This window comes from Tursiops truncatus, chromosome 11 (assembly GCF_011762595.2).
Source record: "Tursiops truncatus isolate mTurTru1 chromosome 11, mTurTru1.mat.Y, whole genome shotgun sequence".
NCBI lineage: Eukaryota > Metazoa > Chordata > Mammalia > Artiodactyla > Delphinidae > Tursiops > Tursiops truncatus.
In genome coordinates, this window is record NC_047044.1 from 41,975,574 (window position 1) to 42,001,417 (window position 25,844).

Consider the following 25,844-nt stretch of genomic DNA (forward strand, 5'->3'; position numbering starts at 1 on the left):
AGGGTGCCAACTTTGGAAGAGGTACTACATCTACTAATGAGAGAGTATTAAAAAAGAAAACAAAATCTTAAATGATTTAATGTTTTTAATAGAAAGATTAAAAGGGTAAATTTTATTTCCTTTGGTCAGAACTAGACAAAAGGCCCCAAGCCTCTACAGTTGATTCCAATTCTTATTCCTTAAAGTATGAGTGTGTCATTTACCCACGCCTTTTGTTTTACTATCTATTAAAATGGGTAGTACTGTTTACTTAACTACCTCACAGATGTGTTAAGGCATATTAAGTTAAATTTTATGAAATGTTTCTCAGTCTCATCAAAAGCTCAAAAGTTTGGACCTATTTGTACCACAAGTATGTGATATTCAGCATTTTATTTATACCAAGGTCTGATAGTTAAACTGGAAAACAAAGATTAAGGACCTTTATTCTGGATCCGGTCAGGCAACCCTTGCAGATCTTTGTGTGGCTCCTATTTTAATAGAAGTGGATGGATGAGCAACTGTTTGAAAAGGTCCAAGAATTTTTTTTCCAGCTCTTTTAATTATGACCATATTGTAGTAAATACTGCAGATATCATGGGACTAAAGTAGAAATAAGACCATTTTTAGAGGGGGGGAAATGCCATTAAATTAGAGACTGTAGAGCCACGTTTAAAATACCTCAGGCTAATTACTGTTACTTTTGCGGATGAACTTTAAAGCTTTGACAGTGAGGATGGACTAATTGGGTTGTAATTATAGGAAGGCCTTAGAGTTCCTTCTATATTATTAACTACTGGAAATCCTTAACCAATTGCAGTAGCTTATGGGGGGGAAAGGGGAAAATGCCATGAAAACACCTGTTTTTCCTCTTTATTTTCAAAATGATTTTGGTTGTTTTGATTAGACATTCTGTGACTTTTTTTTTCTTTTGTACCCATAGCTCACCTGAACACAGCTTTTTCTGAACTTAAAATTTTTAATCTAAAGATAGAATCCCATTTTTAATGAACTTAAAGAAGTAGCAAAATCACTATTTTTTTTTTTATTCCTTTAGGAAATAGCTGTTGCCAAAGTGAAGAGGTAGATACTATTTCATTTTGTTATATAAGGGGGAATATGGTTTGCAGAGGAATTGTTTTTTTAAATAAAGTTGGAGTTTCAAGGGATATCAGTGTTCATCTATGCCATCTTTCCAGTTTCAAAATGGTTCTATTCCATTCTAGAAATTAGACATATGTAATTTGAAATCCTTAATAAAACTGCATTTAATTTTATAAAATGTACTGGTGATATTTTGGGTGGTTTTTAAAAAAGAATGAGTATATACTTTTTTTTTTTTTGAAAGAGTGGAGAGTAGAGATGTTTTGAGTAGGCTATTCAATGCTTAGGCCATGATGGCCTGTAAAATGTGTCATTTTAAGAGCAACCTCCCAAGCTCTGCTAAATCATGTTTGTTATTGGAAGACTAGACAGAAAGGAATTCCCTAGTTCTACAGATTATACTCTGAGTTAACTATAGATGTTTTTGAGGCCCTTCGAATTTTGTCTTTACATTTTCAGTTTATAGTATTCTCTAGCCCAGGCAGTGACTACCAAGAAATTCTCTATTTCTCTCTAGAAATGGTAAAATCCCATATGATCACCTGTAAAGTAATGCTTAAATTTTTTTTTTTATTCAAATATGGTTATAAGCAGAGAACAACAGTTCCATAAATTGATTGGTTTTTAGATTAACATGGATCTCTGAACGTTATTTTATCTAGTTCATTGAAGCTGTATTAGTATTTATGTGACATAAAAATGTCTTAATTGTGTGGAATTGGCTTACAGAGTAGTGCTTTAAAACGTGGGATTCTACCTCTGTTTCCTTTTTAACACATTTAATAACAACACGTAAACTTTAAAAGGACACATTAGCTTTGATAGAAACATTTTAATTATTCTGTGAACGGGTTAATGGTATTCATTGGTGTATTTGATAAGGCCCTTAAGATAACTGAATTAACTGTATATTTCTGCTGCTTGTAAGACAGTGAATTTGTGGGTTATCTGAGTTGTAGGCCATTCCCATCATTGAAAATAAAAACAAAACTGAATCATTGTAAAAACCTTATTGTACCATGCAGAAATATTAAACTATTTAATATTCAAATATTCTTTGCTTGGTTTTAGGGCTTGGTTTAGAATTTGAGTCCTTTTTTATGAGTTAGTCTTATAAAAATTTTAGCCTTTATATTTTTGACTATTTAAGTCAAGCCAAATGTTATTTAAATGTACAGAATTAATGGATAGTTTTGAAGAAGCATACATTCTTTATAGGAACCTTAGGAAAGAGAAATCAGATGCTAACATAGATTTTAATCTTCTGCACTGTATATATACTTGGTAATTGTGAACTGGATTTTGTTTTGAAAATCCGTGTTTATAATTTAGGTAGTTTGCTACTTAAAGCACTAAGTTGCTAATAGCTGAAAAATAAATGTAAATGATAATGGTGAAATTAACTGAGATTAATTTATATAGTGGTGATTTTTGTATACTGGTTTAAAAATCCAGATGCTAAAATTATAACTTGGAGAAAGAGCCAAGTTTTTGGATTAATTAAGGATTACTTCAGAGAAATGGGAACATCTTTGTTGGAGTGTAGAATTATTTAAGGATAAATGTTTATTAGAAAACTTAAATTGTATTCAGTTAATTTTATTTTCAAAAAATACAATATACGCGCTATCTTGTGTTTCTTCCATTTGACATTATATACCATACTTTTTCAGTTTTTTTAAAAAATTGAGGTATTGACTAAGTGTAAAGTAAACGAGAAACGGAGCACAACAATTTAGAAATAATGAATTGCCAGCAGGAAACAAGTTAATCAAATTGCTTACTTTTCATGTTGAGAGTTTATAGCTTTTGTAGATCTCTTATTTTGAGTTTTATTATTCTGAAACTCGGGGATGTGTTAGTTAAAAGCAGTACTTTTTAGTTCTTCATCTGTGTGGGTGTTTTTTGTTTTTAAAGAGAAGTCTGTGTCTTCATTGGCCGGCAGGCTATTTGAGGCGGATGGAGCGGGAGGGGTGGGTGGCCACGTGCTGCACGGGCTGGCTCTTAGGTGATTGAGAACTCGCCTCGGTAGTGCCCAATCATCGCAGGCTTGATTTCCACCTGGTTGAAGGTCTTGCCGTTGTAGACGCCCACCATGCTGCCCGTCACGTTGGGCTGGATGATCACATTGCGCAGGTGCGTTGACCACCTCGGGCTTCTCCTTGGGCGGTGCCGCTTACTTGACCTTGCGCAGGCACTTCGGCAGCCATTGCTGTTTCCTCCGCAGCGGTGCGGCCGCCGCCACTGCCTCGCGCGCCATGAAGCTGCCTTAGCTGCTCCTAGGATATGTCCAGCGGTCGGTCGAGGTCCAGGCCACAGTAGGTGAACTCGTGGAAGGTCTGCTGCTTTCCACTTCTGCTGTCTTGTCGGTTCTTCAGAAAGGCTAGGTCTTCATGTAGTTTACGTTTGAAAATAAGGAACTGGGGGATGTGTTGAAAAATGCAAATCCCAGAAGTGGACAGATTTCATAGTATTAATATTCATTTTTCTTTCGTAATGAAGTTAAGCAGTTGTTGCTCGGAAATTTTCATGGAGTGGTAAAAGTTTCTGCCAGAATACTCAAATCTTATGTAAGAGCTTTTAGCTGGGAATTCACGGATGAGTAGGAGTTTGTGTAGCGAGGATGGAGCCTCCGAGCAGAGAGCAGTTCAGGTGAAGGTTTTAGAGGAGACACACCATGAGGGTCCTGAAGTAGGACAATCCATGGATGACATAAGGGGCGAAGCCATGGAAGGCTTAGCTGTAGAAGTCCTTTCAAAGGGGTTTTCAAGTGATGATGACCTTTCCATGAAGATAACTTTAAAGTAAGACATGATTAAGACTAAGAGGCAACCATTCGTAGGTAAGCACATTGGGGCTGGTTAGAGGCTGGGTCTAAAAGTAGGGTAGAATGTCAAAGTAAGGGATGAAGGTTTTTGGGTTTTTTTGCTTTTTAAATAATAGATTCAAGGTTATCTGCAATGAATCCTCTTAAATTCCAGATTGCTTTTTGCAAGGAAGCCCTTATGGATATTGCAACTTTTCTCTAACTCTAAAATTACAATAGTTGAAAGAATTCCTGTACATCCTTTGCTCAGAATCACCATTTATTGTTTTTGCTACATGATTCTATATTCATGCATATATCTTTTTTCTATAGTACTTGACAGAGTTGGAGACATTGTGCCCTTTTAGCCTCTAAATGCTGTGTTTTTTCATTAGGAAGACATTCTTACAGAATCACAGTATGATTAATCAAAGTCAGGAAGTTTTACTGTGTAATCATAGTTCATTTTGATGCTTCAGTCATCTCAGATTTGATCAATGGTATCCTTTTACAATTGGTTCCTGTGTGCTTTTGGTGTGTCCTGCATCATTTGAGCTCTTGCATACTTTATAGCTCAGAAAGATTTTCTGGGATCATCTTAGGCTTTTTTTGTACCAGCTCTGAAACTGGCTATTTCCCCAAGGATCCCTGGTTCCCTTTAATGGGCAGTGGTACTTAGAAATCAAGTCTGGGTGATGGGTTTGCTTGTTCTTGGGGTGTTATTATTTCTAGGTCTTTTCAGGTGACAGACTTAGGAAATATATTAAAAACTGAGTACACACTGAATATTTCAAAGTTTATCCAACACAATAGGATTTTTTTTCCAGCCTTACCCCAGGACATATTTGTAACTACCTTCAAACAGGTGGGGTTAGTAGTAGCTGATCCAACTGAGAATTGTAGGTGAGGTTGCTCTATAGGAATAAGAAACCATGAATAAAAGTGGAAAAGATTTTAGACTGAAACTTTGGCAGCCCTAGACAAACGACCCTTACCATCTGTTTTTAATGAATATGGGAATAAAATAGTTGATACATTGGGTAGTAGAATGGTTAAATATAAGCTTTGGAGTTAATCTACCACTTGTTCTTTTAGCTTCATTATTTTGATGTCTTGTGAAAGATGGTAGTGGGCACTGATGAGAGAACACATTAGTTCTTGAAGTAGTTGAGGAGTACTTAGAACCTGATATATATAATGAGCAATTAGTAAACATGCTTCCTAAACATAAGAAAGCCTAGAATTTGTGGTTGGGATCACCTTTTATAATAGATTCTGGCAGTTAATTTCAGAATTAGTTGGGGGTTTTTTGTTCTGTTTTTGTTGTTGATTCTAAAGGCAAAATGGCTCCTGGCTAAGAGGTGTCCCTACTTGGTGTACAAAAGAACCCTGAGACTAAAACTGGATAATAAATATAAACCTATGCCCCCATTTTGAAGGTTTTTGATGTTTTTTATAAAGAGATAAGAAAAATAGAAGAAAAGAATAATGGATCCCCCTTACCTAAAATCAGTCTTTAAAATCTGGTTTCATTTTTTTAAAATGCTGACTTATTTCCTTTTGTGAAGTCCAGAAATCATCTAGGGTAAAACTAAATGAAGTTTGACTGTATTTAGATACCTCATGCTCCAAAACTTCCAAGTTGTCATTACTTAGCCCATCCCTTTCCATCCCAAACATTTATTAACCTGGATCCCTGGACATTGTGGGTGGACCGTCTAGGGGTGGACAGTGAGACGTGTCAGTCTTCAGGCCAGATGTGGGTTTAGACCTGGATTAGGCTAGTTGTCCTTTTGCTGTTGAGTTGGCTTGGTGAGTGGACCCAGAACCTTTAGAGCAACTTGCACATCTACAACCTGCCCTGTTTAACCTACATTTGTACTGTTTCAGTTATGCTTGGCTGTCTTTTCTTTCACTTCCTTCTCCTGGGTCTTTTGTGCACATACCTTATTAGCTCAAGTCTCTTTTTCATTGAATTAACACGTACTTTTTTTTGGTTCTTTAGTTCTGAACTGGTATTGCCAGTTCAAGAAGGACTCTAGGAATGTTCGTTCACTGCTGGATTCTCTGATTTCCAGTGTGGAGCCAGGAAGATGGTAGCTATACAGGAAATTTTTATACAGCCAATGCGTAGATGGGGTAGGGTTTATCTGGACTCTTTCCAATTTACCAGCCATAATACTGTACGGGGCCATGTAACAAGTGACTGATTCTCATTATTTCAATCTAAGTCAACCAGGATGCTCCAAGTTCCTTTGTAGTTGTCACATTTCTGCATACTGAGTTGCTTATTTTGGGAAAACCAATAAAACCACAAAACTGGACCGTGTATATTGTTCTGTGAACTCAGTGGGGCTATGAGAATGTGGAGAGTTGAATCAATTGTTGCAGTTACCTAATATTGCATAAAAAAGCCACTCCCCACACTTAAAGCATCAACAAGATTTATTTTTGCCGACTGTGCTTGGGTAGTTCATTTCTGCTCTACTGAGCAGCATCAGGGGCAGCTTTGAAGGATGGGGCCTAGAATCATCTGAAGGCTCTTTACGCACAGGTGGTCAGTGCTGGATGAGACTTCAGCTGGGCTGTGGCTAGAGGGCCACCTAGACTTTGTTTCACAGCATGGTGGCTGGGTTCCAAGAATTAGGCAAAGTTTTATCCTACCCTGGGAAGTCATCACTTCTGTACTTTGTTAGTTATAGTCAAAGCCACCAGGGTTTAATGGGAGAGGACTCTGCATCTTGCTGGAGGAATGATAAAGTTTGGGGAAGGTGAGAGGAACTGGAATCTTGTAGTGGCCACAGTTTGTCTTTGGAAAATACAGTTAGCTATAATAGTATTGATAAAACAAAGGCTACAATAGTTTCCCAAAATGAAACGTCAGGAAAGGTTAAATTATATATTGTATGCCTGTTTATGGAGAAAGAATGTTTTACTTTATCATACTGGAATCTTACCATTTGAATTTGTCTGGACAATTGAGATTACCAAATGTACACCTAATTGGCTCACTCTGGTCGTTAAAATGTCAGGCTTGCTTAGTAAAAGAGCCTTAAATGGTAAGTATACAATGACCATTAAGTACATATTTCTTTTCAAAGGTTGGGTGTATTACATAGTTTGGGGTTCAGAAGAAAGCTTCATTGCTGTACTGTTTGTATTTCAGACTAGGTGGGACTTTGCATTATAAATCTTAATCAGCATTAAAGAAAAACACCCAAATGTGTATTCAGCCATTTAAGGTAATAGAAATAATGTTTTATTTAATCTTAATACTTGTTTGAAAATGGTAATTATTCCCTCTCGTCATGTAAGGGTAAAAGGTAAATAACAGGGCTGCCCAGCTGATCTTTGTTGGAGTCAAGTGTTTGATGTCAGCTGTTTTGGCCTCTGTCAGTGCTCGCACCTGCTCTGAGAGCTTCATCCTCTGCTTTGTTTTCCTTGACATATGGCTTCCACCTTTAAAGTTGCTTTATTGTCTGAAATGGCTGCTGCCACTCTTACCCATTATTTGCAGGTTTTAGGCAGCAGGTGGGGCTGAAGGACGCAAAAGACTCCTGGCATCCAACCATCTTTAGAGATGGGCTTACGATTTGTGCTTTCAGCACAAAAGTGGGGCCGCTTAATATAGTAGACCCTGGGTAGAACAAAGGCTGGGATCACAGCCACATCAGCCATGCATGCTGAAGAACTTCAGGTTTAGAAAAGGGTTTAGGATATCCTGGAAAACGGGAGGCAAACAGCTGCATTTCAGAAATAAGTAAACCAGTTCCAGAAAGGTGATTTAGGAATACAACCTGAAGATGAATTCTGATTGGAGTCTTATCCATCTTCTGGGTTTTTCGCTTTTCCTTACATGATAATCTTTCCCAGAGCCCCTGCATACACAAGTGAAGTTGAGACAATGACTTAAGCAAAAGTGTAAATAGAATCTCATTAGAAGCAAGAACTGCTAAATGTTCCAGTTTCTGATCTGTTAAAGGGTGCCGATTGTTGAATAGCTTGTAGTCATGAGTTGTGTGGCGATTTTGTTGCCTCTAACCTGGGGCCTTGCTTTTCCTGATAGGTTTAGTGGCAGTGTGGAAGCTTGCCATAAAAAGGTTTCCTGGGTTCTATCTTTGGTAAGAAGTGTTCCTCCATCTTTCTGGGCCTGGCCACCCTACAGAATTCTTTTATTCCATCTCTTTTATTCCTTGGTTCTCTGTCAGCTGTCATCTGTGATGCACCCTCCACCTTGCAATCTTGGTCTTTGAAACCTGAGTTCCTCTTCTTAAGTAACCTTGCCATTTACAGCAGCACCCAAGCAAGTTTATCATACCACCTGTTTTCCTGTATCCTTGAATTTTTGGAAGGAATTCTCTATACTTACTGCTTTTACTTTTCCTCCTCTACCACCTAAAAGCCTTTGCTTATTTACTGATTTATTCATTTTTTTGCAGGTGTCAATGATCAAACTGAAGTCTGTTCTCAGACTGTGTGCTATGTTGTAAAAGAAGACTGCAAAAGAGGGAGTTTCCCCATGTATTCTAGTCCATTAAAAGGAGAGATTTGCCCACTGGCTATCCGTCAGATACTTGAGTTGCAAGCAACAGGAGCATTTACCTAGTTTGAGTAGAAGTAGATTTAGGATATTAGGTGTTTATGGGCTCTTACTGGAAGGCAGAGGCTTGGATGCTAATCTGCCAGGGCAGTGCTCAAAGTAAACCTGCAAACAAGTTTACCAGTGCTTCCACTGTCAGTCACTGAAGTACCTGGTGTTTCTCTACTGCCATCCCTGAAGGCCTGGAAGTCAGAGTATCAGTACAGTGTTGCCTGCTCAAATGTTACTGAGGTTTAGGAAAAGCAAAAACAGCACAAAGTAGATAAGTGACGAGCTCACTTAGGGTTGAGTGGAAGGAGCGTCTAAATTGCAAGGGCAGGTAGGGCTTTACATTTCTGTGGAGGGCTTTTCATGCTAGAGTAAGGAGTTGAGATGTTCTCTTATGTGAATAGGAGGAAACCGAAAATTTTCTGTCATAATTTAGGAATGGAAGTGGTAGCAGTGCAGTGTATTAGTGTGGATTCAAGTGGTTGGGCTGTTACAAGAGCATGAATGAGAGAAATGAGAACCTAAAGTTAGGCTGTTGGCACAGTAGAAAGGACAGAGACAGCTGATTGACAGTGTTTGATCTGTAAACGGGTTGTAATAGCCGTGTTTTGAGCACTTCTCAATTCTCAGTTGCTCTAAGCTGTGTTATACAAATTGGTCACTAGGAGGCACAGTTCATCAACTTCAGGCGAAAAGGAAGGCAGCTAGAGGGACGCATCTATGAAGAAAAATAGTTCTGTATTCAGTTGAAGAGTTGTTAACCATTTCAACTCAGCATTTTGGAAATAAGAATCTTTATAAAATATTTCTACTGAATAGAATTTTTAAAAATGAAGAGATGAATGGCTAAGAAGTCTAAATTGCAGTCTGAACACAGACCTTTATGCACTAATGAAGGTGACCTGACTTGTATTTTCATGATTACTTGGCTTTTAACTATTTCTTTAAAGACATTTGAACTTTATCCAAATCTTTAATAATGATATTTTTCATGAGTTTCTACTTTATATTGCAAATTAGGAAGTTTATAGATTAAAAGTTTTATAATCTTGTAATCAAGTTGTAAATGAAAGTAAACACTTTATAACTTTCTAACTTCTGTTAAATGTCTTTAAGCCAGTATTAACGAACTTCTAAGCAGGTATCTGCCAACTAAGAAAATTCTATCAATTCAGTTCCATTACTGTGTTGTTTTTTTTTTTGATTACTCTTACTAGCAAGCAATAGGATGATGTATAAATACCTTTCAATATTAAGCTGCATGCTGCTCAGGAAAAGGAAGGTTTGTAGGACGTATTTTTAGATAGCATTTATAGACTATAGTAGCATTTAAAGTTCAGAGAGGCCTAGCATGTATAGTTGTTAATTCAATTTTTTGAAACTATCACCAGGGCTTCCCTGGTGGCGCAGTGGTTGGGAATCCGCCTGCCAATGCAGGGGACACGGGTTTGAGCCCTGGGCTGGGAAGATCCCACATGCCTCAGAGCAGCTGGGCCCGTGTGCCACAGCTGCTGAGCTTGCACTCTGGAGCCTGCAAGCCACGGCAACTGAGCCCCTAGTGCCATGGCTGCTGAAACCCGTGCTCCTAGAGCCCATGCTCGCAACAGGAGAAGCCACCTCAGTGGGAGGCCCACACACCGCGGCAACGGACCCAACACAGCCAAAAGTAAACTTATTAAAAAAAAAAACAACTATTACCAAATACATGTATTGGTATGGCAAGTTTTAGAAGTCTTTTCATAAATTCTTATTACAGTTTGAAAACTTTAAAAAGTAGGATGCATTATGAAAAATCTGTCGAGCATTTGAAGACATTGATTTTCTTTTTATGACAGATGTGGGCTTTTGAGTCTTAAAATTTCTACATATGTTGAGCTCTTCCTGTGTGCCAAGAAATGTATTAGGTGATCAGGACACATCAAAACTGATTTTTGACCTCTTGGAAGAACTGACATACTCTAGTAATGGGAACAGAAATAAGCAATAGGAATTATAAATTATTCAGTTATGTTAGGAGGTAATACATGCTATGGGAAAAATTAAGGGAAATTGGGTGGTTGCAGTTTTAGAGTGATTAGGAAAGCCCTCATTGAGATGACATTTGAGCAGAGACTTGAAGAAAGTGATTGGGATGTCTTAAATAGATTATAATATAGATGATAAGACAACAAGGGTAGAATCAGGGAGGCAAAGTTCGGAGGCCATGGCAGTATTTCAGGGGAGAGATTATCAGGGTGGTGATGAAGAGAGAAATGGACAGAATATAGATACGGTTTGAAGGCATAACCGTTGGGATTTCTTGACTCAATTTGTGGATTGGGTACTGGAAAGCGAGTAAAGGATTTTTGCAAGGCAGGCATGCTTCTAAACATTTGCCGTCCTGGGGTAGGAGTGCAATGGAGACGCCAGTGATTAAATATTTTAAAGTTTTGTTCAATGAAGATACGTCCCACACTACTATCCTGCCAAATACACCTTCACAAGTACCTGGAGGTCCAGGTTTGAAATTCAGATCCTTAAAACTCCTGTGCCAGAAGCTTCCTTGTGAGGAAGCTGATCCTCTGCCTGTGTCCCACTTTCCTTGTCTTCCCATTCCTGCCTCTGAATTGGCCTCCTGCACGTTTGTGTGGACATTCCTAGCCTGTATGTTCAAAATCTGTCCACCTGCCTTACACACCAGTGCACACGATGGTCATGTAATACTCTGAAATACCCAAGGTCATTTAGGCAGGGTATTTGGAGTGAGTACCTGGGGTATAGTCTAGAACAAGTATGAGTTCCAGATAGGCATGTAGTACTGGCTCTTCAAAGCACAGGGCTCCTTTTGTCTTGTTCTAAGGGCAGTACTGCTGCAAGGGTTTTGGCCTGAACAACTGTACAGATAGAATTGCCATCACCTGAGAGGGGGATTGCAGGTAAGTAGAACAGGTCAGGGTGAGGAGGTAAGTTTGGGAGTGCATATATTCTGGTTCTCTAATAGACACCCCAATAGTACTGTAGAGAAAGGGAAAAGGAAAAAATTCAATTTACAGTAACAGTGTCCTGGAATATATAAAAACTGAAGGGTATTTTTCATTACAGCCATTCTAACCAGCTAAGGCTCTTTAACAAACCATGAACTTTGACTTCAGACCCTTACTGAACCAGTTCTACCCAGGCATTTGTTTTAACCAGTCATATATAAGCCTATGGACTCCATCCTATCCAGCATGCTATTTTTTATTCGCAAAAGCTCCATGAACCCTGCTTTCTATGATCGAAAATCCCCTCAGACTTCTCCCTCTAGCGAACTACTCAGTGCATGTCTTCACCAGTATGTGTTCCCTTGCCTGGGGGTGTTATTATTTTTTAACTTTGGTAGTCTGTTTTATTCTTTGGCAACAAGCAGTTGGATATAAATTTGGGAGTCTTGGGCATATAGATCTTATTGAAAATAATAAGACTGGATGAGGTCAAGGGAGTGAGTGTAGATAAAAACCGAGGGCTGAGCTTTGGGGCACTCAAAAGATTGGAAAGAGGAGGAACCTGTAGAGGAGACAGACAATGACCAGGGAGGTGGAAGGAAAGCTAAGTGGTGTCCTCGAAGCCAGTGAAGAACTGTCCTAGAGCAGAAGATGATCAACTCTCAGATGCTGCTGATAGACAACTTGATGCAGCTGGCCATAATATACACTTTGACTTAAGCCTTGTTAGTGACTTGTTAGCTAGCTTTCTAAACTTTAGTAATTTTTAAGTGACATTCGTAGGTTTTCATTATCTACAACTGAAGTTGTGGGGTTTTTTTTGGGGGGGGGCAGTTATTTCCTGTAATTCATTTTCTGCGAATTTGTCTTAAAAATGGTAATATGGCCATTTTTGTGAGTTGGTGGTGACTGGTGAAATTAAAAGCAAAGTTGTCACCTATCTACAAGATTCCTATATTATACTACTGAGATTTCCAATAATCAGTTGCACTATGGTTGGAGAAGGCAAACTGTATACTTCTGAGCTGTTCACAAAGTCACTTAAGTTGTGAAATACCCAACTGGAAATTCTGAGTTTTTAAGTCTCTAATTATAACAAGTGCTTTTGAAAATCGTGCTGCTGGTTGTTCAGACATTGTGAAGTAGCTTAGATAGAATGCATTTGTTGCGTCCTGATAAACTGCAGAAGGATAGAAACACCAAATGTTGCGTTTCTCAAGAAAATGGCTTGGGCTTCCAGAATACATCTTAATGTTTTACCCAGTTTGGTTTGTATAGTATCAATTTTCCATATGAAATGTCTTTCCCAACTACACCTGCCCTCAGAGACTCTGAATTACACATTTAAAGGAAGTATCCTTTCTAAATGAGCTGAAGAATGGCATTCTGTTAAAAAGATGAACAGCTGGTCATGTGGAAATTCTCTGGAATGCTCACTTGTCCTGCAAAGGCAGGGGAAAAACTGAGACGTTAGGTGCAGTGTTTGTCATTCATTGGTATACAGAATTTTTTAAAAAGTCACCTTCTTAAAATGTAATCATGTAAAGAAATCTTTACATGACTTTGCCTTTCTCCTTAAAAGACTAATCCATCAACAATGTGAAGGCCCTGAGAGCCCACTAAGTGCAATTCAGTGGGTCTCAGGATTGTGCTGGAATTGTCCCATTTGCTGAAACATTGTTCCTTATATTAAGATTCAGGACCCTCCCGTGTTTAAAAGTTATCCTTTGTTCTCGATTACCTTGGGATAAACCTGGAATTTCTTAAGCGTGACACACAAAGAATTTGAATCTTGCTCCGCTCTCCAAGCTCGTCTCTCACTTCTTCCCCTTTGAATTCTTTGTACCAGCCTGATGAAACTACAGATGAGCTAAGCTCTCCCTTCTTCCTTCTTGAGTTCAAGTAGCAGCCTTTCCTCTTACCTTGGCCAACTCTGACTTATCCACCCCTGCTTTATTTCTTCTTAGTGTAATTCTTCGTATTTTCAGGGTCGGTACATAGTTGGGGTTCTCTGTTTACTTAATACATTTCCCCCAAGAGATTTGGTCTCGGCTTAGGCTCTTTATTCTGCCTTGTTTCCCAGAATTTCTGTAGAAATTGTTTAAATGGAGTAGGAGGGAGCTAGGGGCGAGTACCGCATTAGTTTCCCCAGGTTACAGATAAATGAGATTCCAAGAGATCTGACCTGTTTGGCGTTTGCAAAGAGAGGGACCCGCGGAGGCTAGCCTGCCGTTTGGAAGGCTAAACTGCCTTAAAGTGTTGGGACCGGGCATTACCTGAATTTGTCGTTAGAGTTGAATTACTGTTGTGAGCTATTGCGGGCTGTACGGATGGGTCAAGAAGGAAGCTAGAGCGCTCGTGTCACGGGTAAAGATAGGCAGTGCCTGCGCTCCTGGCTCGAGAAAAGGAAGGCGAGATGCCATCCGAAGTGGTCCTCTTCCTCTATCCCTTCCAAACGGGACAGACGGTAGCGCTGTTGCTTTAACAATCGCCCCTTCGGCTCCAAGAAGAGCTAGTTAGTGACCGTAAGCGAATGTGAGTGTAAAGACACCGTGTCCTCTCGGCCTTTGTGGACTAAGATGTTTACGTAGTGTCCGGGGGAGGCACGCTTCCACGGGACTCCGCGGCTCGCGAGCCTCACCCCCAGGCTCCTTGCTCGCCCAGGCAGCGCGAATCCCCAGGGCTGGGTTCCCGAGGGCAGAGGGTCAGCTTGGCGTACCAGGCACTGTCTGGTAGCTGTACCCGTCCTCGCAGCCCCATCCTCATTTTCTGAGGCTGTTAGCAGAAAGCCCCACCGGTAGGAGAGGCGGGACGGCTGGGGATGGCCTCTCAGCGCCCTCTGCGCCTCGGCATCCTTTGCTGGCCATCTCGGGCGCCCTCGGCTGTGGCGCCCGGCGGAGGAGAGGAGTTTCCGGGGCTCGGGTCCCTGCAGCCATCCCGGGGAAGGAGCGCGGAAGCGAGTGGGCGGCGAGAGGCGGAGCAAGGGACGCGGGGGGCGTGGACGCGGCCGGCTTTGGAAAGGCCCCAAGTTAATGAGGCGTGCGCCGGCGGCAGAGTGCCTTTCGGAGCTGGGCTTTCCCCCGCGGCGCGGGCGCCAGGAGCCGCCTTTTCCGCTGGGTGTCACTCGGGGGTGGGGGGGATGGCCCATTCAAAAGCGCCGCGAGAGGGCCCGGCCAGAGCCCTTCAGTGAGCGCTCGCAAGAGGACGGCAGAGGCCCGGCGGCTCGCAGCTCCCGGACCTTGTGGCGCATCAGGACGCGGCTGCCCTGCTGCTCGGACCCCGAGGAACCGCCGCAGCCGCCGCCGCCGCTCTGCTTCCTGCGCGTTAGCCTCTTCTGCGCGCTCCGGGCGGGCGGCCGCGGGAGCCGTTGGGGCGAGGACGGCGCGCGGCTGCTGCTGCCCCGCCGGGCCCGGGCGGCTGGAAGAGGAGAGGCCGAGCCGAGCGGCGGGCCCCCCTATGCCGGGAGGATGTTGGAGAGCAGCGGCTGCAAGGCGCTGAAGGAGGGTGTGTTGGAGAAGCGCAGCGACGGGTTGCTGCAGCTCTGGAAGAAAAAGTGCTGTATCCTCACTGAGGAGGGGCTGCTGCTCATCCCGCCCAAACAGCTGCAACACCAGCAGCAGCCCGGGCAGGGGCCGGTCGAGCCATCCCAACCCGGAGGCCCCGCTGTGGGCAGCCTCGAGCCGCCCGTCAAGCTGAAGGAATTGCACTTTTCCAACATGAAGACCGTGGACTGCGTGGAGCGCAAAGGCAAGTATATGTACTTCACTGTGGTGATGGCCGAGGGCAAGGAAATCGACTTTCGGTGCCCGCAGGACCAGGGCTGGAACGCGGAGATCACGCTTCAGATGGTGCAGTACAAGAATCGTCAGGCCATCCTGGCGGTCAAGTCCACGCGGCAGAAGCAGCAGCACCTGGTCCAGCAGCAGCCGCCGCAGCCGCAGCTTCAGCCCCAGTCCCACCCCCAAGCCCCGCCGCAGCCGCAGCCCCAACCCAAGCCCCAGCCGCAGCCGCAGCCCCAACCCAAGCCCCAGCCGCAGCCGCAGCCGCTCCATCCGTATCCGCATCCGCACTTGCGTTCGCACCCACATCCGCACCCGCACCCACTACCGCTCTCGCAGCCGCACGGCCACCGGCTTCTCCGTAGCACCTCGAACTCTGCCTGAAGAGGGCAGCACCCGAGCCAGACGAGGTAAGGTCCCGGCAGCTCGGCTCCCGAGGGAGGTTCCGAGGAGTGGGGCTGGGGGTGGTAGCAGTAGGAAGCCTTTTCCCTGGTTCGGATCTTGGGTGGAAAAATTAGAAATTAATGCAGGTTTCTGGGAGGCGGAAATAAGGGAACAAGCTGGAGCCAGGAGAGGCGGGGCAGAGAGGGGAGGGTGCGGGGTTCGGGCCGCGCAAGAAGTTCTCCTGATCGCCCGCCCGCCCGCCCACGCTGACCCACGCGTGTTCACTGGTGCGCTCCCCAGCGACGCCGCAGCTTCTCTCCTTGTCACCAGCGCCACTTGAGTGTGTCTGGGGACTCGAGGGAGCGACCCTGGTGTCCTTCTGAGCTCGCTTTGTCCACGGGACAGGCCCGAAGAGAACTGGGTCTTGTAGGAGTCCGAGCCACTTCAATCCTTGTCATTTCTTTCCAGGTTGTGAGGACTTGAGGAAGTGGGACAAGCACCTTTCTATTGTCTTCACTTGGATCGAAAACAAAACAGTCGCCCCGCCCGCACCAGACCAAGTAGTTTGGACAGGATACGACCGATAACTTGGCGATTCCTCTTAGTTTTTCTGCATACTCTTCATCACAATGCAGGAAATGATTTCGAGTCCAGAAGGCTTTATTTATGAACCTTTGAGAGGATCTTCCAGTATGGTGGACCTTTTAGGAGCGATGATGTACTGTAATGTTATTTTAATGTATTTTGATTTATGATTATTTATTAGTTTTTTTTAAATGCTTGTTCTGAGACATTTCTGAATGTAGGCCATTTTCCAAAAAAGAAACTTTATTTTCAAAAACCTATTCCCTAGTAAGTTCTAATCTTGGGAAAGAAGAAAGTAAAAGGGCGGTGAAGGGGAACACATCAAGAATTCATTTTCAGAAGGTCTGATACTTAAATGTTATACCAGGTGGTTGAAATTAAACTCTGTGATACTACGTGGAGTTTTCTTTCTTTTTTTTTCTTTTGAGTTTTTTTTTCCTTCGACATATATTTTGTGTAGAATGGAAGTTTAAAGAAGCTAAACGTTCAGAATTGTGTAATTATAAAAATCGAATTGCTTTTTCTAAAAGGAAATCAGTAGTAATGATAGCTGATTCAGAGTATTTCAAACATAACCCAACTGATGGCAAGATGATCATATCCTGAATATACAAAGGAGGGCTGGGTCTGCTGTAGGAAAAGGCTTTCTTAGATTATCTATGTGTGAAGGGTTTAATAAGGAGTTTTCTGTGATTTCTGAGTATGAATGCATTAGGTGTTTCATTTCAAAAAACATAGTGGGGGAAAAGAATTATTCCACTTGTTTGAGAGAACATTTGTGCTCTTAGCCACAATAGAGATTACCCTTCTCCAAGAGCTTTGCACACTTGATGTGAACCACATTTTCTGGCCCTTTTACTTTGTTCTAGAATCATATTCTATCTAGAATCTCATAGTTTAAATAAAATACAGTTTGTAAATATTTCAAAGGACTAGGAGTCATAGCTTTTTGTTTTCATTCTGAGAATAATGTTGATCAGAGACACCAGCTGTTTTGCTTTTTATTGCTCTGTGAGAAATCCAAGGGTTATATGTTTTGTTGTTAGGTTAGCTAAACTCAGAAATTGAAAAAGGAAGGACTGGATAAACACTGGATTTGCAGTAAGAAAACAACCCCAGTCTTGTTTTAGCAGCGACTTGTTCAGGAGTCTGGGGGGTTGTTGGTGGGGCGGGGGGAGGTGGGGGAAGAGCATGTGCTTTTAAAGGTAGAACAAACCCTCTTCTGTGTTAAATGAAAAGGATGGTCAAAGTCCACGAGGGCAGATGCTACTTAAGTTTAAAAAGAGCCCATAGATGCTACGAAATCCTCTTACGGCTGAAAATCACTTCCTATCTGCCTAGCTTTACTAACGGGTCTCTGTTTTCCATCATCTTTTCTGCAAAGTCTTGATCAGTATTTTTCCAGCTTCCAAATTGGAATGGTCAGTATTGGGCCACTGCTAAGTTCTGTAGTCAAGAAATGAAAATAGAATTTCATGCTAGAGATATCTTTATTCTCCCTCCATCTGAAAAGGAGTTTCAAGGTCAAATTACTTCTCAGTGCAATATTTAAATGATGAAAATTTGAGATCATAACTCAAATCCAAAAAGTGGTGGGGGAAATAAAAGTCAACCAAATGGCAAGCAGAATTTAAGTGGACTCCCACTTGCAGAGGCTAAGTTGCAGTTGTGAAAAAATGTATATATGATGGGCATCTCAGAGAGCAGATCTCAAGAGTTCTTAAGTCAAGTTCGGTTTGATTTCTTTGGAACCACTGCTGTGCTTTTTAATAATGCCTCATTGTACTGTCATTTTAATACATGCAGATCATGTAACCCCAATTAACCCACAGCTTTTTTTTTCCAGATGGTAGGATTTTTCTTTCAAATTCTCATGCTATAAAAAAATTAAAATCCATACCAAATACTTTTAAAATTAAGATTCTTGTAGACTTTTAAAGGCACTTGTATTGTTGTTAGCTTACATACCGGCTAGGTAGTGTTGTCCAAAAAAAGTATGCCCAGGCTCCCTCGTGGCTGCTAGAATTTTTTTCTTTCTCACAATGGCTCTGGTTTGTAATGTGGCCACCGGAATCATGGTTCCTTGTATTATCTTTCCACAGCCCTTAGTCCTTGCTCTGCTGTGATATTTATACTGAGTTGACCCTCTTAGTGACTCTCTAGTCTGAACCCCTCTTAGCATTTAACTGTGAAACCTCAGAAATTAGAAAGGAGAGGAGTAGGATGGGATTTTGTTTTTATTTAACACTTATTATGGCTTAATAATTTTTCCAGCACAACAACAACAAAAAACGAGCATACTTAACAATACTCAGCAAAACAAAATACAAATGCAAATCATTTAATGTGTTGGTGGCTCTATTTTACCTGTAAGAAAATGATACAAACCACCTAGGGTATTCTGAGGCCTGACAAATCACCTCATGGAGAAAGGTGATTCTTCTTTCAACCCAAGAAAGGGAAGAAGGAGAGGAGAGGTCCAGTAGAAAACCCACCCCTTAAATAAACATAAAATGTAAAAAGTTGGACAATTAAAAGGAATGTCCCATCTGGAAACTGAACTTTTTGTCTTTGAACTTGTGTTGGCACCAAGCCTCTTACACAGTGAGTTCAATGACTATCTGTTGGGACAAATGAAAGAAGGAAAAAATGTCTAACTCCCCAGCACCCAGGAGGGTGATTTCTGTGGCCTCACACAGTGCTTCCTTCTTTACTTGCTCTCATGCCATTCCCTGAGGACAGCTACCACTGGGACCGGCTGTGCATCATGACGGAACTCCTTGGACATACTTTCTTAGTGGAGATCCACATGGATCTGCGTATGCCCTACGGGGAGTGCTGAGGTCAGAGAGCAAATGGCTATAAAGGGCCCTTTCAAAATGAACATTTCCCTCAGAGGAAGGGGGATTCTCTCATCATGTAGAAATCAAACCAACTTTATAACTTCATTTCACGTATTTTTTTCAATGGAGGTTAAAAAAAAAGAACGAAGCCCAGTTGTTGCTTAGAAGAGCTCCTCTTAACACATTAGCACCGTTAGGAAGTCTGGCTTGAGCTGAGACGCCCGTTTTAATGCTGTATTGCTCTCATATTCTAAACACTATTTCTCTTAAAGACTCTTCATTTAAGTCTGACACTATATGAGTTGTTGCCAGTGTGTGGGTTCAAACACATCACTTGTTTTCTGTCCCCAGGGAGAGTGCTTTGGTTTTAGCTTGGCTCCAAGTGTGTACAGTGTCATGTTCAGTGGCAGGTTTACAAGAGGGATCTAAGACTTGAATGAAACTGGAGCAATCTCTAGAAAATAGAGCTTTGTAGGATGACGATGGGCCTGTGAACATTCGTTTTCCTGTTTTTTTTTGTAAATGTCAAACTAATTCGTTTTTGCTTTACCAGTAAAATGCCCTCAGTAGAATAAAATTTAAACTTGGGAATTATAGAGCTCGATGAATCCATCAGTGATTCTTTCAAGAGAAATACACCTATTTACCTAAAACAACCTAAGATGTATTAATTGTGGAATTGGGTTGGATGGGTTTTTAAGAACTATTTTCTAAATTCTTGACACAGTTTAAAGGGTGATTTTTTTTCCCCCTTTTTTTTGCGGTACGCGGGCCTCTCTGCTGCGGCCTCTCCCGTTGCTGAGCACAGGCTCCGGACGCGCAGGTCCAGCGGCCATGGCCCACGGGCCCAGCCGCTCCGCGGCATGTGGGATCTTCCCAGACCGGGGCACGAACACGTGTCCCCTGCATTGGCAGGCGGACCCTCAACCACTGCGCCACCAGGGAAGCCCTTAAGGGTGAATTTTGATCTGCGGTGCCGAACAGCCAATCCAGATTTACATAAGGTTGGATGACAAAGTGATCTGTGACTTTGTTGGCAGGACTCCATCCGTCAGATGGAGTAAAGGATCCAACAGGGTTTCCTAGAAAGGTCATTATTGTCCAATGAAGGAAGCAGAAAGGCCCTGGACCATTAGATGCAGCTGCATAAAAACTACCTGTTCTGAAGCTGGCCTGCTGGTGATCAGCTGGGTGGTGGGGAAGCAGATTTTAACAACAGGTGGTCCTTCCAGACCATTGTATTTATTTTGAGAAGAAAGATAAAACAATTGTCTGTTACATTCCCCTGTCAACCTTCTGCTTAAAATTTCAGAATATGCAAATACGAGCTTTGAAAAGCAAGCGTCACCATGTACCAAATGCTTTCAAACTATCACATTTGTGAACTTAAGTGGTCGTCATTTGTGTAAATATGTCCCTTAAATGATTTTGGAGAGATGTGATTTATTTTTCGTATTTTCAAAATGCATTCCATTTCAAATAAAGTATCTGTCAAGATGACTGACCTGTGGACCTTTTGAAGGCCTTGTTCACCAGTCAAGTGCGCTGCGTGTACCTGTGGGAGCAATGTTCTAAAGGGCTTGGGCATTGTAAAGGCCGTGACCACTCTGGGAAGAAAAAGATGATCTTTTGAGGTTGGAAATTTATTTTAAAAATTACCTGGTCATTTTGAATATAGGGTATAGAATTTCACTCAGGTTATTCGGTGAATTAATTATTGCTTTTTGAATGCTAATGAATTTGAGTTGAATTTTTCCATAGGGCCCAGAGGAAAAGAAATGGCCCCTAGTGAATTAGGTTGGAGGCAATTCCTTCTTGAGTTCCAGAGAGATTTGAGTCCTCCTAGGTCCATTGAGAGGGTGAGGCCTTGACTCTAGGAGAATCATCTTTCAAGCGGATATCTATAAAGCTTCCTGTTTTGCGTTGAGAGCAGGAGACTCGATTCTTTTTTCTTTTTAAAAAATATTTATTTATTTAGGATGCGCCACGTCTTAGTTGCAGCACGCGGGACCTTTAGTTGTTGTGGCATGCAGACTCTTAGTTGCTGCATGCACGCAGGATCTAATTCCCCTGTCAAGGGAATGAACCCGGGCCCCCTGCATTGGGAGCGCGAACACAGAGTCTCACCCGCTGGACCACCGGGTAAGTCCCGAGACTCGATTCTTTAAAGGAATATGCCATATCTTTACTTACAATTTCCATTGACATCTAAAAGTGTTTAAATCTTCAAAGACTTTAAAATAGGAAATTTGAAGGCATTTTTTTATCTCTTAACATAGTCTTACATTGAGAGCTTTATTACTTTACTGTTTTCGTTTGGTTTTGTTTTCTTTTTTCATTTGTCCTACTTGGTTGTGTGGAGGTTTTCTTGCCCTTTCGGAAGTCTGAGGTCTTCTGCCAGCGTTCAGCAGATGTTCTGTGCGTATCATTCCACTTGTAGATGTATTTTTTATGTATTTGTGGGAGGGGGTGAACTTCATGTCCTACTCCTCCGCCATCTTGATTCCTCCCCTGTTTGGTTTTGTTTTTAAAGAAGAAATGAAATCTGAGAAGACAAATTACTGCCGTTGTGAGGGAATTTCAGGGGAACAATGTGAAATAAACGTGTGAAGCAGGCGGTAAAGCAGGGTTGGTAAGAGTCAGGATTTGTGAGTACATGGGTTCAAGTCCCAGTTCCACCACTTACAGGCCATGTAGAGCCTGAGTTACTTAACTTCTTAGAAACTCAATTTCCTTCTCTGTAAAATGGAGTTAATAAAGGTTCCCACCTTCTGGTTATAGAGAAGATTTAATAAGTTAGTAAAAGTGCTTAGAACAGTGCCTGGTGTGGCTATGAAAGGAAGCTCCCGGTGTTTTAGGGCACATAAGCAGGTTTGGGGATCATTATAACCATGTGAATATATAATATATGGTGTTTTAAAGCTATGAATTGTATTTTCTGATACCTCAGCACTTCTTTTAAATTGTAAGAACAGTATGATGGCAACATTCTTGTTTTCAACTTTGAAAAAAGACAAAAAAGGCATTATTTATAGTACTACTATTTTCATTTGCTTATCACTTTACAGTCTCCGTTCACATGCTTATGTATTTTAAGTGAGTTACAATGAAACAATCAGAATACTCATATATGCGTCTGGAGAGGATGCTGTGGTGTTCCACCCAGATTGCCACCTGAGGACAGAGAGGGTACTCAGTCCCCAGATATGAGACTGTTGATGGCTGTCATGATGTCAGTTAGCCCTTTCCCTAGAATTGTCCTCAGCCTTGTCTCAGGGAGAGCTACCTTGCCCTAGGACATACCCCCTCCTTGGGTGCGATTTGTCTATGGGGAGTGGCTAAAGACCAGGCCCTGTTGTCTCAAGTCCGACAACTGTAAAGGGCCGTCCCAGCTCCAGTGCTCCCTGGAGAAGTGGCTGAGGCCTGTCTCAACAAGGAGGTGGCCTTGTAGTTCAACTCTCCCTCTGCCCAATCCTCTTTCCCTTGCTCCTTCACAGGTGAGGCTCTCAGGAACACCCCCCAAAACCTCCTGCAGTCAAACATCAGAGTGTCAAGAACCTGTTTCTCAGGGGATCTTGTCTATGACTGTGTGTGTGTGTGTGTGTGTGTGTGTGTGTGTGTGTGTGTGTATTTCCACCACCATGCTTCTGTAGGAAGGTTGGTGGTGTTGGAAGGGGGTCTACGGCATAATGATTAACCTTATGCTGTAGAGTAGTTGCTCTCAACCTGGAGCGATTTTCTCCCCCAGGAGACTTTGACAATGTTTGGAGACATTATTGGTTTTCATAACTGGTGGTAGAGGTCAGGTATGCTGTTAAATATCCAACAATGCTCAGGACAGTCCTCATAACAAAGAATTATGCAACCCAAAATGTTAGTAGTGCCAAGCTTGAGAAACCCTGCTTTAAAATCAAAAAGTCTTGATTTTATTAGCTGAATTCCCTTGGGCGAGTGATGTAATTTAGCCTCAGTTTTCATGAGTAAAATGAAGACAGTGATTGTACCTGTCTCATGGAGTTGTGAATCCAAAATTAGGTAGTTAGCATAATGAGCTGTCACTGTTCCTGTCACAAAGTAAGCATTCAATACATGGTAGCTATCACCCTCATTATTATTTCAAGTGGTAATTTTAATGACAGCATAATATCCCATTGAGTCGACGTATTATTTCAGTCATTTGCCTGTTGTCATCTAGTGAGTTTCTGTTTTCATGCTGTTTTCAACACTCCTGCAATAAATATCTTCATGCACTCATCATATTGAGAAGAATGTGGACTTGGATTCTAGTTCTGACTTTGTTTAGTCTTTTGACATTAATCTCCGAGCCTAGTCTATTCATTTGTAAGTGAGAATAACAGCCTTGCCCTTGGGGAGCTGTTATGGACATACAGTGAAGTGGCAGTGAAATCTACATGAGTTCAAGTCCTAGAGCCACCATTTAACCACCTCACTCACAGTGAAGCATTATGTAAATGAAAATACTATTATCCGGATACCATTTTAAGAGGGGTTAGATACGATATCTATATTATTTATTATACTTACATATCTAGATATAGATATTGTATGTGTGTATAAAACACATACGTGTATTCCAATCCAAATAATTTGGATTTAAGAAATAGGATGTTATCACAACTAGAAAAATAGCATCCAGTAATCCCTAGTTTTTTGTAGAACTTGAGCCAAATTTATATTTGTATTTAAGTGGAAGGAATCATATGAATACAACGTTACAACTGTCTAGAATTATTGACACAGAAAACCCTGAGTAATGAACTCACTGGCCGCATGAATCTATTTAGCAAGGTGTTCTTCCTTGCTTTGTTTCTTTCTCAAAGACCTTGTTGGAAACCTTCACCACATAGAAAGGCAATGAATGCCGTGGCATGAGTGCTTTGACCCCTGGCCTTACCTGCCTACAAAGTGAGTCAGGTTATCAAAGACGGCACAGGTGGGGCAAGAGGGCTTTGAAGATTTAGATGCTCTAGGGTGGGCTATAGATGTAGGCAGGTCTCCTTGGTCTGAAGGTTGTTCTAAATCCGATTTTATTTTGAAGGGATTGTTAGGACCTGAGGACAGAAAGGACCGCTTTGTCACCCCTTGATGCAGAGTCACAACTGACTGCTCTGAGATAGGGTCCATGTGGGAGTCACTTGCTCCCTGCCCCGGGCATTCATCTGAAGCATTGGATGGTTAGTTAGATGCCAGAAATGAACACTTGAAAACATAGTCGACGTGGTTACTTGCATGCTCTCAAATCCTGCCAAATTCATTTCTAACAGAGTGGGCAAACATACTCCATAGTCCTTTAAGACCTGACAGCCTGTGCTTCTGAAGTAACTGATAAATGAGTATTCAACTACTGTACAGAAAGCAACAGGAAATGACTCTTGAGGAGTTTCAAAGTTTTAATTAAGTCGCTGTCCTCCTTTGGCTTTCTCCTGAAGCTGAGAGTTCATCCAGTTCAGTTCCTATTGAAGCTGACAGTTCAGTTATGTTGCAAGTATTTTGAACTTTGCTGTAACAGATTCTACCGAGTGGTGTGGCTTACCCTGTCAGGGCTGACTCATCACCTCAGAAGAGCAAACCGGCTTTGTGAGTCATCACAGTCAAAGAGGCCAAACTTGTAATAGTTTTAGGCATATTCTCTTTCTAGTTTTTAGCTGCTGGAGAGATGTTCATTTTTACAAAGCTTGGTTCCAGTTTTTAAACACATACCTGTCTTTAATGATCCTTCCAAGTAATTCCCAGTATCTATACATTTGTGGGTATGTACATCTATGTATGTATGTGTGTGTGTGTGTGTGTGTGTGTGTGTGTATTTGTACATACACATACACTTTTCTCGCTAGTAATGTTCATGGCCCGTGAAGGTGGGATGGTCAGTTTTTTTTGTTGTGGAACTTGACATCTGAAGGATTTGAAACTGTCCTGAGCAGAGCTGGCTTCCTCAGAGCTTGGAGCATCCTGCTCTGAGGGTTAGCCCCACCCTGCCTAAACCACTATTACAAAGCAGTGGTCTGTGGTGGTGCCAGATCCCCTTTGTAATTTCCTGTTGCCGTGTTTCGACACCACCACTGGAGGGAATGACGGGTCTCTGTGGGAGACGATTCGGTGACTTAGTCTTAGTTTCTTACAGCAGAGGAGATCCTTAAGGTAGACAACAGTGTGAGTTGTGTTTGCAGGCGTGAGAGTGAATCTTATCCTTGCCACAATGCACTGGCTCACTATAGAATAATTGTAATTATTGCCTAGGGTTCTAGTTAAAATCCCTGATGCCTGTAAAAAGTGCCGCATAGCTACCACAAGACCTGAGCTGCATGGCTGTCTTGACAGCTTGTGGACCCTGGTTTGTATTTGCTTTCTATACAGTGGTAAGCAGTAATACCTCTTCTCTACCTGTATAAATGGTAAGTTGAGATCAGAGCTGAAAACAGAATTTTAGGAGTTTTGATAAAGTCTCATTCATCTCTCCCCTTTCTGCAGAGGAAAAAAATGAAGCTAAGAGGGCCAGTGACCTGCCCCTGGTCACACAGCCAATTAAACTCAAAGACAGGATTAGAACCCAAATCCGGCTCCCTTGATCCTTAATTAACGCTCTTTCCACTGTGGCACTACTTTGTAAGGCTTGGAAGATAGTTTATGTAAATTCAAGGTGTTATTCTTGCAAATAATCACTCGAAGTATTCAGACATCACATCTCTTCCCCCCCAAAATATAAATTTTTACTTAAATTATATAAACTGTCTTAAGGGGTTTATAGATATTGAAAATAAGCTGTTTAATTCTACTGTTATTTTTTTAAATAAA

The 25,844-nt window shown here is 41.8% G+C and overlaps 1 protein-coding gene across 1 annotated transcript; it reads left to right on the forward strand.

Moving 5' to 3' along the window:
- The first annotated feature begins 55 nt into the window (after positions 1 to 55).
- Positions 56 to 17,121, forward strand: PHLDA1 (pleckstrin homology like domain family A member 1). Its single transcript, XM_004324346.4, has 2 exons — positions 56 to 15,629; positions 16,072 to 17,121. Exon 1 carries the CDS (start codon positions 14,473 to 14,475, stop codon positions 15,601 to 15,603), a length of 1,131 nt encoding a protein of 376 aa, XP_004324394.1. The 5' UTR covers positions 56 to 14,472; the 3' UTR covers positions 15,604 to 15,629; positions 16,072 to 17,121.
- Positions 17,122 to 25,844: the final 8,723 nt, after the last annotated feature.